The sequence below is a fragment of the Oncorhynchus tshawytscha genome, linkage group LG25 (genome assembly GCF_018296145.1).
Source record: "Oncorhynchus tshawytscha isolate Ot180627B linkage group LG25, Otsh_v2.0, whole genome shotgun sequence".
Classification (NCBI taxonomy): domain Eukaryota; kingdom Metazoa; phylum Chordata; class Actinopteri; order Salmoniformes; family Salmonidae; genus Oncorhynchus; species Oncorhynchus tshawytscha.
Genome location: NC_056453.1, coordinates 29,222,935 through 29,240,204, shown reverse-complemented (window position 1 = coordinate 29,240,204; position 17,270 = coordinate 29,222,935). Strand labels below are relative to the sequence as shown.

General features: G+C 42.4%; 1 protein-coding gene across 3 annotated transcripts in view; it reads right to left on the bottom strand.

The window, feature by feature from the left end:
* Nucleotides 1-649: 649 nt before the first annotated feature.
* tmem87b (transmembrane protein 87B) overlaps nucleotides 650-17,270 on the bottom strand; it is a 28,870-nt gene continuing 12,249 nt past the window's right edge. Inside the window, exons 3-19 of one of the 3 annotated variants that reach the window (XM_024388223.2) lie at nucleotides 16,789-16,880; nucleotides 15,992-16,126; nucleotides 14,541-14,594; nucleotides 14,110-14,287; nucleotides 13,640-13,701; nucleotides 8,520-8,703; nucleotides 7,333-7,432; nucleotides 7,126-7,219; nucleotides 6,319-6,390; nucleotides 5,636-5,744; nucleotides 5,464-5,522; nucleotides 5,067-5,170; nucleotides 4,729-4,802; nucleotides 4,553-4,629; nucleotides 3,653-3,705; nucleotides 3,523-3,553; nucleotides 650-3,335 (exon numbers count right to left, since the gene is read on the bottom strand). In XM_024388223.2, coding sequence (XP_024243991.2) covers nucleotides 3,294-3,335; nucleotides 3,523-3,553; nucleotides 3,653-3,705; nucleotides 4,553-4,629; nucleotides 4,729-4,802; nucleotides 5,067-5,170; nucleotides 5,464-5,522; nucleotides 5,636-5,744; nucleotides 6,319-6,390; nucleotides 7,126-7,219; nucleotides 7,333-7,432; nucleotides 8,520-8,703; nucleotides 13,640-13,701; nucleotides 14,110-14,287; nucleotides 14,541-14,594; nucleotides 15,992-16,126; nucleotides 16,789-16,880 — 1,520 coding nt within the window. In that variant the 3' untranslated portion in view covers nucleotides 650-3,293. Of the gene's footprint in view, nucleotides 3,336-3,522; nucleotides 3,554-3,652; nucleotides 3,706-4,552; nucleotides 4,630-4,728; nucleotides 4,803-5,066; nucleotides 5,171-5,463; nucleotides 5,523-5,635; nucleotides 5,745-6,318; nucleotides 6,391-6,924; nucleotides 6,997-7,125; nucleotides 7,220-7,332; nucleotides 7,433-8,519; nucleotides 8,704-13,639; nucleotides 13,702-14,109; nucleotides 14,288-14,540; nucleotides 14,595-15,991; nucleotides 16,127-16,788; nucleotides 16,881-17,270 lie in introns of all 3 variants that reach the window. The other 2 variants (XM_024388222.2, XM_024388224.2) reach the window with 2 other exon arrangements.

Here is a 17,270-nt window from a genome sequence, read left to right as displayed (position 1 = left end):
ATCTGCCAGGACAGTTCAATCGAAATCAAGATATAAAATCTAAGAGAAGAACAGACTGCTGCCAGAAGTATACTTTAAGTCAGGGATGGGCAACTTTGATGGGGTGGGGGCCAGAAAATGCTCTCTACCCAGATATATATATATTTTTTTACACTTAAAATTCTGTGCAATTTTACACATTTTGCCAGGGGCCGAGAGAATATTTAGCCATTTTAACTAATGCGCATTTTGCCAGGGGCAGAGAGATATTTAGCCATTTTAACTAATGCACATTTTTTAGTTTAAGAGTTAATTTAATGAAATTCGACTCATTATGCCATACGGTGGAGAGAAATGTTTGCAGTTTTTAATATGAAATCTGAGTGAGAGTAGCAAAATCAATGGGGGCCCCGAAGGCTTTAATTCAACCTTGATTACTACAGTACCAGTTTAGATTCCTGGCCGCTGGGTATTGCACCTTGTGTATTCTACCTCCCAACAGTAAATGGAGACCCCGACTGACAGTTGCCCATCATCTGCTGTAAGTACACCAATATGGCACTCTGGCCGCACAGCAAATCTCCCTGACTGGATGATCAACTAATAATGATGATCGAAAGATCACTGGTTATAATCTGTTATCCTGTGACTGCAAGAACACAAAAACAAATTTGTAAAACATTTTTATTTACAATTAAATTAACCATCGTATTGAAATAGATCAGAAAACAAAGATTTTCAACAAACATCATAAATACAGATTTACAGTTTGGCATACTAATAACATGGTGCTGTTCTCTCTCTCTCTCTGCTCTGCCAACAGAAATAAAAAGGACAAAAAAGCCACATTGATCTGGAGCCATATCTACATTACTAAGCATCTCAAAGTAGGCGTGCCAATCGGAATCAGGTGTCCATTACGATCTAGAAGGTCAAACTGATCCTAGATCAGCACTCGTACTGCGACGCTTTATGAATACAGGCCCTGTGTTTAAAAGTTCAAGCATAGCTTTGAAGATGTTAACCCTTCCAAAAAAGGTATCAGGCAGTAAATAATATAATAACAGCACTAACAGTCAGACAAAACCAGTCTTAAGTGAAAATAACCAACATACAGTTGTATGATCATAAATAGAAGAATGTCAGGGTCTGAGTAAGAGGAAGTATCTTAATATGAATTTATACAAGTTAGGGAAAGCACTACATATACTAGGGCCTGATTCCCAAACTGACAACTACACCCTACCTATGCAAGGATTGGACAGATGTAAGACAATCTAGTGGGTAGGGAATGTTTCTGGACAGGTCCTAGGAAATAGTTGAGGTTGTGAGTGAAATCATAACTCCCTAACCTAGGTGAAGGCCGCAGAGCATAACATGGACCAATACAACATAATCCTATTTGGAAACGGGAATGTCCACACAAGACAAACCCCCCATACAGCTGAAGACTTCAGGCACCAGTACCGATTGCCGTTACAGAAATGGTGCACAAAGAATCTGTACTTTGAAAGTGTTATACCATTACAGAACATAAGATGGAGAGACACATCCCCGTTTCATCCGCAAAACAAAACGCATTAATTAATCAACGAGACAAGTCATTTACAATAGTTTGTCCTTTAAAAAGAGTTTTAGAAAAAGCTAGACAGATGACAACAAATCAGAAATAACATTAAAACTTATCACACAATAACAACATCCCAATAAATGTACCTAGAGTAAACTAAATATAGCAAGTTGTATGTACACTTAAACATAAATAACCATTTTTGTCCCAAATAGCACCCTATCCCCTATATAGTGCACACTACTTTATACCAGGGCGCATAGGGATCTGGTCAAAAGTAGTGCACTATATAGGGCACTCTTTACAAACTCATTCCATGGAAGGCTGAGCATCTGTGGGTTTTCACTCCTCCTTTGTACTTGATTGTCTAGGTCTTAATTGAAAGGAAAAAAACTAAAACCTTCAGACACTCAGCCTTACATGGAATGAGCTTGGCACCCCTGCTATAGGGAATAGGGTACCATTTGGTGCACAAGCAATGTAAAACAGATAAAGGGAGGGTACTAGAGGAGTGTAAGTAAACCTTACAAGGTCATATATAATATTGCTCTTTATTTGACTAGCGGAAACAGAGGACTTCCTAGCCTGATCCCAGATGTGTTTGTGCCGTCTTGCCAACTCCTATGGCCATTGTAACGCTGTTATTGCTGATCTGGAACCAGGCTAAAGATTCCCTCCACTCACATTCAAACACACAACTCCTCAATGACGTAAGCCTCAATTACAGTACTGCCTCTACCAACCTCAGGGGTCCATTCAGTGATGCAAACTTTCTGAACATTGATAGTAGATAGAATAGGGAATCATGTCAGCTCTATTCCTTGTATTTCTATCTAAATATTCTGGAATGTTACATCCTCCTGAACAGACCAGTCCTGCCATTGTACACTGACATTATCAAGAACACTTCTGTGTACTGCGTAACACACTGCACGTATGAATCCTGTGTCCCAGCCTAGACAAAAACGCACAAACTCTCCCACATCACATTATACTTTGGTTAGGAAACAATAAAGCTTCACTTCGTGAAATATATCATAAATAATGTTTACTATACACCTCTGAATGTTATCAACTATCAAAATAATATTGGTAATGTTATTATGCAGTGTGTCCAATTGGTGTTGAAATAATATACCAGCTTGTTCCTTTCTCCTATAAAGTCAAGTTCAGTGAGAATTTTTTTTAAAAATAAATACATACAGCATTTAACAAAGTGAAGCTGTTTTTTTTGGAACAGAAGTCTCATAAGTTACATCCCAAAAGGCACCATATACCCTATAAAACCTTATGGGTCATGGTCAAAAGCAGTGCCCTATATAGAGAACAGGGTGCCATTTGGGACGCACAGAATAGGAGTATTGCAGGTGAGATTTTCTGTTGCCCACATATAACATTGGTTGAATACATTAGAGCACACCGTAACAAAACACTCTGGAAAGGAAAACTAAAACAAGTATTTCTTATTGGACAAGTTGAAGTAGTACCTCCCCGTTTTAATCCATTTTCTTCCATTTGATGCCCAATGAATAGGACCCTGCTGATCGCCAAGTCAGAGGTGTTGCGTTAAGCCACAGTAGTGTTGTACAGAGGATCAGAGGTCTGAATCTCAGCCTAAACAGCCCTAGGACTAGGATTGGAGAGGTGTCGTGCTTCAGATGATCTGTCTATTCCATGCCATGCATTAGGAACCCGAGGAAGAGATGCTCTGCATCCACCATGGGTGGGAGGAAGACTTTCCATGTTACTCCATCTTGGACATTTCATATTTTGTGGTCATGATTTCCTGGTAAAAAAATACAGAGAATATATTATATATTTCTCTAACAGTCTGTACATATAATACTGTACATATGATACTGCAATCTGAGAATTGAATAACATTAAAGTAAATGCACAGTAAAGCAAACCATGTGTTGCCATTGACAGAAATGAGCCAAAGTTGAGACCTGTTGTGTTAAGGATACACATACCTCATCCGAGTCGAGAAGGACAGGCAACGCTCTATAATGAAAGAGGAAAAGACAAAACGTGCTTTTATACAACTGCCTAATGTTGATCACTTTAAAACACATGTATTATTTTTTGTTAAGTCATGCTTACACGTCTGATAAAGAGGTAGGAATGTTCTCTTCCACCCATTTCATGTCTTCATCCTGGACAGATTGGTAAACAAAATGACAGAAGAGAAGAAAAATAGATAATTACTCCACGCTGCCCCCTGTTGTTTAAACTCAGTCATGTCATTTACTAGACGACATAGATGTTCCATTAATGTCTGCCAGTAGGGGGTTTGAATTGCCATGTAAGAGTAAGACATTTGAGTAAGCAAAAGTGTCATGTCATCATGTGCAGTTAACTGAAAGTGGACCATTGACTGTGCTGACAGAAAAGATTGACTGGGCCTCCCGAGTGGCACAGTGGTCTAAGGCACTGCATTGCAGTGCTAGCTGTGAAACTAGAGATTCTGGGTTCGAGTCCAGGCTCTGTCGCAGCCGGCCGCGACTGGGAGACCCGCTGGGCCAATTGTGCCGGTACATAATTGGCCCAACGTTTTCTGGGATATGGGAGGGTTTGGCTGGCAGGGATTTCCTTGTCCCATCGCACACTAGCGACTCCTGTGGCAGGCCGGGCACAGTGCACGCTGACACGGTCGCTAGGGGTACGATGTTTTCTCCGACACATTGGTGCGGCTGGCTTCCAGGTTAAATGGGCATTGTGTCAAGGAACAGTGTGGCTTGGTTGGGTTTCGGAGGACGCACGGCTCTCGACCTTTGCCTCTCCCAAATCCGTAAGGGAGTCGCAGCAATGAGACAAGACTAACTACCAATTGGATACCGCGAAAAATGGGGAGAAAAAAAAAGAAAAAAAGATTGACTTGTTTGTAAACTGCATTTATATGTGGAGTACTTTGCGTTCATATTGATTCGATACTTGTAAACGGACTTTGCCTTTCTTAATTTATTACCTCCAGGGCAATGAAGTTGAACATTTGATACTAACCGGGTTGGGTCCTGAAGGCTTGGCAGAACCGTTTGTCTCAATCCTGGAGTTGGTTGCTCTCAACTTTATGCCGTCAGCTGTGTAGAGAGAGAAACATTTTTGGTGATCAATGGTCAATGTTTAAACAATGACACAGTGAGAATGAAAACCCTACTATTTCACTAAGTGAACTGTACCCAAATTAGCTGACACCAGGAAGTCCTCGATCTCCTCATCATCAGAGTCGTCCATCAGAGGAGTGAATGCATACCTGTTGAGAACAAAGGAACAGTTAAACATTATCAAGTTATAAAGCTCCATTTAGAGAAAGACCGTTTAAGTTTCCTCTGTGAAGCTTTGAAGAGTCGAAAGGCGAGGCACTTTCTCCCTGACTGACTGTTGGTGGTGGTTTGATACGTCAACATATTGCCATTGAGAAATCTACAGCACACTCAACAAGGTAGCTAAGGTGCAGGATGAGAACACCTAGATCAATGCAAATGTCTGTTTATGGAACAGCCAAATCAATCATCACCTCTGGTTGTTAGCAGATGGTCTCCATAACAACATGATAACCAGCAGTATGATGGAGAAGAGGAACCTCCAGAAGGCATCATCTACCCACAGCTCCATCCAGTCCTGGCCACACAGGACGATGCAAACGTCATTCATGAGGATTCAGTATATTTACATTTTTGTTATTTAGCAGACGTTCTTTTAAAATCACTGCATTCAACTAAAGGAGGTTAAACAGCCACATATTGAAGGTGTTAGTCAAATAAAACATCTTAACTGTTGATTCGATATTCGTCTCAAGACAGAGCAAAGCTAAAAACATTGATCCAGAAGAACTGTATAAACACACATTTGTATATTTTCTATTTAAACTTTTGAAACACAAGACATTTAAAAACAGAGAGATGTATTCTTACCGACTGACAATCTGCTAGACGGAATTTTTTTGTCGTCCACACCATGAAAATGATTGAAGCTAAAGAAGGAAAAGAATGAGTGATCATCACTACACTACTTTGATTGAATGAATGTATGACCGGTATCCGGTGCTGGGAAAAGACTCTTCATCAATTTAACAACTTCACTCACCTATAATGGCAAAGATGAGTGTGTTCGTGAAGTGTCGGTAGAGAGACAGTTTGACTGGGTTTCTCCTCAGCTTCAGTGTCTTTATAGTTTGAGCCAGGCTCACAAATATGTTTGGAGGCAGTCAAGGAAACAACCTCTGGGCTAGACAGACACTGTCAGTATGTAGAGTAACTGACAGACTTCACGTATAAGAAGGAATCAGGGAAGAATCTAGCAAAGTCAGCAGGGAAAACAGCATGCAAGGTCAGATTATGTGCCCTCTGAGTGGTAGCTAGTGGGTTAAGGTGTTGGAATGTGATTGACCCGAAGAACAAATGAGGCCCCAGGTAAAGGGGCCCTGGGAAAGGCCGGACTACTTGACCTCTACTTGTAGACTTCCAGGTTAGCTAGCTGTGAGTTAGCTAGTAAGATAGCAAATAATCTAATCTCTCATGCTCTCTATTTATATACGTCAGGAGAAGCTAGCTGTGAGATGGTTAGCATGTAGCTAGTGGATTAATATGCAGAGACCCTTTGGATTTGGACTGAACCCTTTGATAGAAGCACTCTACTCTGACCCTCCAGCCCAGGGAGGGTCAGAGTAGGCCCCCAGACTGAGGATCAGAAAAGCCCCGGGTAGGGACCAGGGGGCCCCCCAGGGGACAGAGGAGCCCAAGCAAGGCTATAGGCACACCAAAGGATATCCACCAGCAGAGAGAGGAGTCAAGCAGAGCCAGAGGAATGTTGGCCAACAGAGCCAGGTCAGAGTCTTTCGCCTGAGGGAGGACAGGAGAAAGGGGGAGAGCGGAAGAGAAGAGGAGAGAATACAAGTTGAGAGCAAGATAAATACATAGGAGAGGAGAGCAGGTGGGGAAAGTGTAGATGAAAGTTAAGAGTAAGAGAGACATATGAGAGAGAGTCAGAGCGCAAGATTAACATCAAGAGAGACAGAAGAAACAGAGGACAAAAAAGTGATGAGTGAGTGGGGTAGATAGAGAACAGAGCCTTTCACCAGAGCCGCAACCAAGGACAATCACCCACTGAAACATAATTTAGTATATAAATTAAGGTATACAACCCAAACTCCAGTTTAAATTGTACAAGACACATAACCCCAGCACCTAGTCTATTAGTGAGACTTATGAAAACTTATTAGTAAGCAATAGCAAAATACGTAAAATTCTGTACTGACAGACAAGTGTCAGACAAGGCTAACAAGACAAGTAGGCCTATTTTGTTATTATAGACCAATAGATGTGCATTATGGAGTAATTATTATAAACTTCAGATGATAATTGGATTAAGGATATGAACCAGATGATACAGGAGTCCATCACAACTAGAACAACGATTGTGATGAGGGAAAGGCCATTGTCACGACCCTTTAGTGAATATACATTTATTTAAAGTAATTCCGATAACTCACAAGGGAAAAACAGCAGCTCAACTACAACTGAAATTTCACATTTTGAATGCAAGCTCAATGGAGCAAAATCAAGAAAACTCCTTACCCCAGTGATCCTAAGCACACCTTCGATAGCAGCAAAGGCAAAATACAGGACGCCTAGTCCCACCACTCTGTGCATCACAGTACCCAGTCGAGGCCTGATAGGAAACACAAAATGCAGGAAAATGTACAAAATATAGATAGCAGGCTAACCTATCAATGGATTGGGAGTGACAGGGAATGAGTGATGACCTTTATTTTCTCAACTTACTTGACTATACCATATCCCAGACTAACAATAATGACCAGCAGTCGTGCCAGGGTTCTCTTCAGGGCAGAGATGAGCTCAGCAAAGATCAACAGGCCTGGAGCTGAAAACAAGAACATTGGAATGCATGGTAGAAAGGCAGAAAGACGATGTATTGCTCAGAATAATAACACTCCCTAAACCTCCCCCTTGGCTCTAAGCAAATCTGTAAGGTAGAAGCAATATGATGGAAGCACCATCATCACTACACTGCTTATACTTGCCTATTCAGACTAAGAATATGTCGAAGATAAATACACAACGCAGTGTACAAGAGGTCAAGAGGACTAAAAGTAAATAGAGTACTAACGATCAATGGAAATTGTGTTTATGTAATAGGGAATTATTGATCAATGGGTCAGAGACATGGGAGGAATTTGTCTATGCATCGAGCCTGAAATAGGATAGTTATTCAGCCATTGGCCCAGTTTTATTACAAGGAATTCTAATTGGTGAACCACAGGCTAGGGCTGGGTTATAAAGTACATATTGTCCCTTTGTCCTGTGGAGAGAAGCACCGAGGACAGGGGAGCATGAACATCTACCATCTCCCTCCCCGCATGATTCGTCCTCTTTGAATAAGAATAAACCTATTTTCTTCCCCCTGATTTGCATTGGGGTCTGTGTTATTGAAGAGGAATATCAACTGCTAACAAGACCATTCCCGCCTATTCAGACCATTCCCGCCTATTCAGACCATTCCCGCCTATTCAGACATTCCCGCCTATTCAGACCATTCCCGCCTATTCAGACCATTCCCGCCTATTCAGACCATTCCCGCCTATTCAGACCATTCCCGCCTATTCAGACCATTCCCGCCTATTCAGACCATTCCCGCCTATTCAGACCATTCCCGCCTATTCAGACCATTCCCGCCTATTCAGACCATTCCCGCCTATTCAGACCATACAGATTTGCAAAACAATTGGACAGGTTCGTGCCAAGAGGAAAGGGTAGGGAGGGAAATGGGACCAGATCAATGTGAGAGCTGGGTGTAGTGTACTGTAAACTCATAAGCTGCCCCTGACACAGTTGTTCTCATACACAGCCTTCGCCATGCTCCTATACAGAGGATCTTACTACTCTTTAAACCACTCAGAAAGAGAGCTCTGTGTAGTTTAGTAGTAGTATTAGTCGTAGTGTAGACTCACAAGCTGCCCCGACACCGTTGGTGTTCTCGTACTCAGCACAGAACACAGCCTTCTCCACCATGCCCAGAAAGATGACTCCAGCTATCCAGAACTGGATCCGCAGTAAGTCCTTCCAGTAACAGGCAGCCCACATGAACCAGAGTAACGAGTACAGGATGTACACTATACACATCACCATGTAGAACTGAGAGGGAAAGAGATGGGTGTTAAAACATATGAACTCAACTACAATGATACAGGGTTTTAACCTGGCTCTCCTGCATGCCTGAAGAGCGCATTAGCCCACTAAGCCAAAACCTAGGCTTTTGGGGAGTTAGAACGCACCTCCAAAAGTACATCATAAAGTTTGACAAACTGGTTTGTTTGATCACTGTCAAACCTATGACTGCACCGCATCCAGTTTCATCAGGCCTGAAAGGGTCTTTAGTCATCTGAACAAACAACAAGGTCCTATATGGCTTGGTTGGTGGAGCATGGCACGTGCATCGCCACGGTTGTGTGCTCGATTCCCAGGGCCACCCGTATGTTGAAATATATGCACTCATGACTAAGACGCTTTGGATAAATGGCATATACAGTATTATATTACATATACAACACAAAACCCTGCAAGTGAAATGTGCAATCTTTGGACAATAAAATAGATGACCTACGCGGAAGAATAAACTACCAACGGGACATTCAAAACTGTAATATCTTATGCTTCACGAAGTCGTGGCTGAACGACGACACTATCAACATACAGCTGGCTAGTTATACACTGCACTGGCAGGACAGAACATGTATTTTTGTAAATAACAGCTGGTGCACGATATCTAAGGAAGTCTCAAGCTATTGCTAGTCTGAGGTAATCTCATGATAAACTGTAGACCACACCATTTACCGAGAGAGTTATATTTTTCGTAGCTCTTTACATACCACGACAGTAAGAGGCTGGCACGAAGATGCCATTTAATGAGCTGTATTCCGCCATAAGCAAACAAAACCCTCACCCAGTAGCCAGGGTCTTTAATGCAGGGAAACTTAAATCCATTTCACCAAATTTCTATCAGCATGTCAAATGTAGAACCAGAGAGAGAGGAGAAAAAGAAGACTCTGGATCACCTTTACTTCACACACAGAGACACATACAAAGCTCTCCCTTGCCCTCCATTTGGCAAATCTGACCATCATTTTATCCTCCTGATTCCTGCTTACAAGCAAAAATTAAAGCAGGAAGCACCAGTGACTAGATCAATAAAAAAGTGGTCAGATGAAGCAGATGCTAAACTACAGGACTGTTTTGCTAGCACAGAGTGGAACATGTCCCGAGATTCCTCCAATGTCAATGAGGAGTACACCACATCAGTCATTGGCTTCATCAATAAGTGCATCGATGACGTCATCCCCACAGTAACCGTACGTACAGTCGTGGCCAAAAGTTGAGAATGACACAAATATTAATTTCCAAAATTTGCTGCTTCAGTGTCTTTAGATATTTTTGTCAGATGTTACTATGGAATACTGAAGTATAATTACAATAATTTCATAAGTGTCAAAGGCTTTTATCGACAATTACATTAAGTTGATGCAAAGAGTCAATATTTGTAGTGTTGACCCATCTTTTTCAAGACCTCTGCAATCCGCCCTGGCATGCTGTCAATTAACTTCTGGGCCACATCCTGACTGATGGCAGCCCATTCTTGCATAATCAATGCTTGGAGTTTGTCAGAATTTGTGGGTTTTGTGGGTCTCCTGACTGGTTGTGTGTTTGTCCACCCACCTCTTGAGGATTGACCACAAGTTCTCAATGGGATAAAGGTCTGGGGAGTTTCCTGGCCATGGACCCAAAATACCAATGTTTTGTTCCCCGAGCCACTTAGTTATCACTTTTGCCTTATGGCAAGGTGCTCCCCATCATGCTGGAAAAGGCATTGTTCGCCACCAAACTGTTCCTGGATGGTTGGGAGAAGTTGCTCTCGGAGGATGTGTTGGTACCATTCTTTATTCATGGCTGTGTTCTTAGGCAAAATTGTGAGTGAGAGTCCACTCCCTTGGCTGAGAAGCAACCCCACACATGAATGGTCTCAGGATGCTTTACTGTTGGCATGACACAGGACTGATGGTAGCGTTTACCTTGTCTTCTATGGACAAGCTTTTTTCCGGATGCCCCAAACAATCGTAAAGGGGATTCATCAGAGAAAATGACTTTACCCCAGTCCTCAGCAGTCCAATCCCTGTACCTTTTGCAGAATATCAGTCTGTCCCTGATGTTTTTCCTGCAGAGAAGTGGCTTCTTTGCTGCCCTTCTTGACACCAGGCCATCCTCCAAAAGTCTTCGCCTCACAGTGCGTGCAGATGCACTCACACCTGCCTGCTGCCATTCCTGAGCAAGCTCTGTACTGGTGGTGCCCTGATCCCGCAGCTGAATCAACTTTAGGAGATGGTTCTGGCGCTTGCTGGACTTTCTTGGGCACCCTGAAGCCTTCTTCACAACAATTGAACCGCTCTCCTTGAAGTTCTTGATGATCTGATAAATGGTTGATTTAGGTGCAATCTTACTGGCCGCAATATCCTTGCCTGTGAAGCCCATTTTGTGCAAAGCAATGATGACGACATGTTTCCTTGCAGGTAACCATGGTTGACAGAGGAAGAACAATGATTCCAAGCACCACCCTCCTTTTGAAGCTTCCAGTCTGTTATTCGAACTCAATCAGCATGACAGAGTGATCTCCAGCCATGTCCTTGTCAACACTCACACCTGTGTTAACGAGAGAATCACTGACATGATGTCAGCTGGTCCTTTTGTGGCAGGGCTGAAATACAGTGGAAATGTTTTTTGAAGGGGGATTCAGTTCATTTGCATGGCAAAGAGGGACTTCGCAATTAATAGAAATTCAGACTTTGTGAAAATTCATGTGTGTCATTCTCAAAACTTTTGGCCATGACTGTACATACCTGAACCAGAAGCCATGTATTACAGGCAACATCCGCACTGAGCTAATGGCTAGAGCTGCTGCTTTCAAGGAGCGGGTCTCTAACCCGGAAGCTTATAAGAAATTCCGCTATGCCCTTCGACGAACCATCAAACATCTAAAGCGTCAATACAGGACTAAGATCGAATCGTACTACACCAGCTCTGATGCTCGTCGGACGTGGCAGGGGTTGTTAACCATTACAGACTATAAAGGGAAGCACAGACGAGAGCTGCCCAGTGACACAAGCCTATCAGACGAGCTAAACTACATCTATTCTCGCTTTGAGGCAAATAACACTGAAACATGCATGAGAGCACCAGCTGTTCCGGAAGACTGTGTGGTCACACTCTCCGCAGCCGATTTGAGTAAGACCTTTAAACAGGTCAACATTCACAAGGTCCCAGGGCCAGATTGTTTACCAGGACATGTACTGCAAGCATGCGCTGACAAACTGGCAAGTGTCTTCACTGACATTATCAACCTCTCCTTGTCCGAGTCCGTAATACCAACATGTTTTAAGCAGACCACTATAGTGCCTGTGCCCAAGAACACTAAGGTAACCTGCCTAAATGACTACCGACCCATAGCACTCACATCTGTAGCCATGAAGTGCTTTGAAAGGCTGGTCATGGCTCACATCAACACCATCATCCCAGAAACCCTAGACCCACTATTGCACTCCACACCTGGACAAAATGAACACCTATGTGAGAATGCTATTCATTGACTACAGCTCAGAATTCAACACCATAGTGCCCTCAAGGCTTATCAATCAGCTAAGGACTCTGGGACTAAACACCTCCCTTTTTAACTGGATCCTGGACTTCCTGACAGGCCACCCCCCAGGTGGTAAGGGTAGGTAACGTCCACCAAGCTGATCCTCAACACGGGCCCCTCAGGGGTGCGTGCTCAGTCCCCTCCTGTATTCCCTGTTCACTCATGACTGTACGGTCAGGCACAACTCCAACACCATCATTAAGTTTGCCGATGACAACAGTAGTAGGCCTGATCACAGACAGCCTATAGGGAGGAGGCCAGAGACTTGGTCCGTGTGGTGCCAGGACAACAACCTCTCCCTCAACGTGATCAAGACAAAGGAGATGATTGTGGACTACAGGAAAGAGAGGAGAGCACGCGGGGCTGCAGTGGAACAGGTTGAGAGCTTCAAGTTCCTTGGTGTCCACGTCACCAACAAACTAACATGGTCCAAGCACACCAAGACAGTCGTGAAGAGGGCACAACAAAACCTATTCCCCCTCAGGGGACTGAAAAGACTTGGCATGGGTCCTCAGATCCTCAAAAGGTTCTACAGCTGCACCATCGAGGGCATCCTGACTGGTTGCATCACTGCCTGGTATTGCAACTGCTCGGCCTACGACCGCAAGTCACTACAGAGGGTAGTGCGAACGGCCCAGTACATCACCAGGGCCAAGCTTCCTACCTTCCAGGACCTCTATACCAGGTTGTGTCAGAGGAAGGCTCTAAAAATTGTCAAAGACTCCAGCCACCCTAGTCATAGACTGTTCTCTCTGCTACCGCACGACAAGCAGTAACAGAGCGCCAACTCTAGGTCCAAGAGGCTTCTAAACAGCTTCTACCCCCAAGCAATAAGACTCCTGAACACCTGATCAAATGGCTACCCAGACTATTTGCATTGCTCCCCCGACCCCCCCTTTTATACCACTGCTACTCTCTGTTGTTATCATCATATTCACTTTAATAACTCTACCTACATGTTCATATTACCTCAACTAACCGGTGCCCCCGCAAATTGACTCTGTACCGGTACCCCGCTGTATATAGTCTCACTACTATGTTATTTTACGGCTGCTATTTAATTACTTGTTACTTTTATTTCTTATCCATATTTGTTTTTAAACTGCATTGTTGGTTAGGGGCCCGTAAGTAAGCATTTCACTCTATGGTCTACAGCAGTTGTATTCGGCGGAAGTGACTAATAAAATTTGACGAGTGAGTAAAACAGGTGTCTGCAATCTATGACAATGATTAAGCCTACATTATATATTTGACTAGGGACAATTACTGGAAATTAGCATGAGCTAAAGTCTCATGGTGCAATGCATCTGACTGTTTAGTTAATGTGACAATGTTTAATTGAATCTGTCCCAACAAAGGAAAAAAATCAATTAAATGTATACTCACGATCATGAGAGGCCATTCAGTGATGGAGATGTAGCCGTGAGTTCCTTTCATTACAACGTTTACTGGAAATATAAAGAGAGTATACATCAGCTTTCCATAACACAGAAAATAAATCAGGTTTACAACATACAACATTGAGCAATGTGATCAAAACAGTAGCCAATGTATTATTATTTTAAATAATTTCAATTAGTATTTAGGCTGACTAAAGAAATGTCATTTCCATTTTGGTAAGCCTCATGGGCAAGTTTGACATTCAAGAACTGGGTCGTGTTCATTAGGGTAGATAATAACATTATTGCAACGGAAAACAAAAATGAGTCCAGCTAGCTAGTCACGCCCAGTTTCAGTAAATGTTCTTCTGTTAGTTCTGGTGGTCCCGCCCTGTTGTTTCAGTCTGTATTTTTGTGTTTGGTGCCTAATGAACACAACCAAGCTAAGGTGTATTGTGGTTAATGTAGCGAACCCACCAGTTAAATTCCAGTTGGCTTCCTGTTTGTTAGATTTAATCACCACCACAAACAGATAGGGGCCATCCTTCCACGTGGTGGCAATGACATCATCTTTAAGTGACACACTGGAATTCTTCACACCGCTGACTTTGTCATACTCCTCCATCGTCCATTTGGTGTAGTTCTCATCCAAACCCTGAGTAGGATTGAACCAACATTTGTTTTAAAAATTGCATTATGCAATGTATTTAGAAATCCCAGAAATATAAGAGAATCTGAAAAGTGATAGCCTGGTCCCAGATCTCGTAGTGCTTGCTGTATATGGCCAACGGCAACTCCTATGCTCATTGACAATGACCTTAGGAATTGGCAATAGCCGAAAGCAATAGCTGAATGAGTGTATGCTAAAAAAGTGATGCAAACACCATGACCCCATCATAGCAGCTCACCGGTGATGCCCCTTCCATGGGCGGGACAACTGTCCGTGGTTCCACCTTGGCTTTCTGAAACAAAGTTGTCATAGTAAGTTGTCAGTAACTCAAACAACAAGTACATTCGGAAAGTATTCAGACCCCTTGACCTTTTCCCACATTTTGTGACATTACAGCCTTATTCTACAATTGATTAAATATCCCCCCCCCCTCCTTACCAATCTACTACACACACACACACACACACACACACACACACACCCCATAATGACAAAGCAAAAACAGATGTATAAATTCTCTCATCAAGGATCGCTCTGTTCATCTTTCTCTCGATACTAGGCTCCCAGGCCCTGCTGCTGAAAATAATTCCCAGAGCATGATGCTGCCATCACCATGCGTCACCATATGGATGGTGCCAGGTTTCCTCCAGACGTGACGCTTGGCATTCAGGCCAAACAGTTAAATATTGGTTTCATCAGACCAGAGAATCTAGTTTCTCATAGTCAGAGTCCTTTAGGTGCCTTTTGGCAAACTCCAAGCGGGCTGTCATGTGCCTTTTACTGAAGAGTGACTTCCGTCTGGCCACTCTACCATAAAGGCCTGATTGTTAGTGTGTTGCTGAGTGCTACTGAGAAGGTTGTCCTTCTGGAAGGTTCTCCCATCTCCACAGAGGAACTCTGGAGCTCTCTCAGAGTGACCATCGGGTTCTTGGTCACTTCCCTGAACAAGGCCCTTCTCTCCCGATTGCTCAGTTTGGCCTGGAGGCCAGCTCTAGGAAGAGTCTTGGTGGTTAAAAACAGCTTCCATTTAAGAATGATGGTGACCACTGTCTTCTTGGGGACCTTCAATGCTGCAGAAATGTTTTGGTACCCTTCCCCAGATCTGTGCCTCGACACAATCATGTCTTTGAGCTCTACGGAGCGCTTGGTTTTTGCTCTGACATGCACCGTCAACTGTGGGACCTGATATAGACAGCTGTGTGCCTTTCCAAATCATGTCCAATCAATTGAATTTACCACAGGTGGACTCCAATCAACTTGTAGAAACATCTTTATGATGATCAATGGAAACAGGATGCACCTGACCTCAATTTCAAGTCTCATAGCAAAGGGTCTGAATACTTAAGTAAATAATATATATATATATACACACACACACACATCTTTTTTTAATGCTTTTCACTTTGTCATTATGGGGTATTGTGTAGATTGATGAGGATTACATTTTAAAAAAAATCATTTTTAGAATAATGCTAAATACTTTTTGAATGCACCGTATCCTTTTCAAACTATTGAGCCGACCCGAACAAAACTGTGGCTTGAATATTTTGTTTTCACCCTGTCCTTTTCAGTACGGTTCAAGCAACTATGGTAGCTGAGTAACCAGGCCTGCTCAGTTCAGTCCAGTAGTGTGAAAAGCCCTGTAATGGAAAGTAACTCATGTACTGTATGTAACCTATAAGCCCTTACATTTAGCATTGGGAAGTATCGCAGGTCATTGTTGCAGGTCAAGGGCTTGTGCTTGTGCTCAATGCATTCCCCTTGTCCTAGAGGGTTAGGATCCATACCCTGTCCTCGACTCAGTGGCGTCCTCTCATACATTTCCTTGAAAGTAATGATTTATATCAAAGTTGAGATATTTTTTTTACAAGTACAATATGTATTAGTAGTTGAATGTAGGGAGACATACTTTTAAATCTCATTGCTCAAAGGAAATGTAACTCCAAAAGTGCATATTACAGTCAACTGGTAATTCACACCAACTGTCAAAATGTGGCACTACCATAGGAATCCTAAACAAATGAAGGTAGTGATAATGAAAGATGACTATGGCAAAACACTCACTCTCTGCTCCACACACCCATATCTGATATCAACTTATAGACCAGGGGTAGGAAAGTAGATTCGGCCACAGGCAGATGTTTGGCGGAGCGGAAGGCCGGAAAATAACTAGAATCATTTGTACACTAAATTGACCACAACTAAGCCCAAAAATGTATTTTTCTTTTCAAACACAATTTCATACCTTGATTACATTGAGTCACTATCACATATACGTTCTTTTTTCATGGGAATAATTGGGAACAGATTTCCTACATTAAACTAATTTTTAGCTGAATTCCTGGTGATTTCACAATATATTTTTGTACTAAAAACTTGGGAGCAAAACAAACTCTGGCCCCCGGGCCACCTGTTGCCGACCCCTGCTTTAGACTAACATGGTACTAGTAACTTACTAACTAGGCTAGTGCATGTACTTTACTTACCTCAATATTATTGAACTCGTTGTGACATGGGTAGTATTTCAAATACCATTGAATGGTAAAAGTCATCTCCTCTGGACATCCAAAGGACACAACTTAAAAATAAAAAATAAAAAGTGTTACTAGGTATGTTTCCATCCAATTGGTAACAGATGTTAATATTCTAAAATCCACATAAATATGCACATTTTCCCATCAAATTGACCTGTTGCAGATAAAATGCTGTGTGTGATAACGTGGCGCACATAAAAATAACTTTTGCGGCTAAATTCCCAAGTACCGAAATAAAAAATACAAGTTAAATGGGTTTCCATAACACTTTCCAATCTACTGATTGTTGGCAAAAATAGCAAATGTATATGGAACTGGTAAGGGATTTTTTTAATCAATAATGACTAATTATGTATACATTTCAATCAGGACTGACTAATCAGAATACTATTATGTTACTGTATAGATGTATGAATTTTCTTTTAATCCTAGTA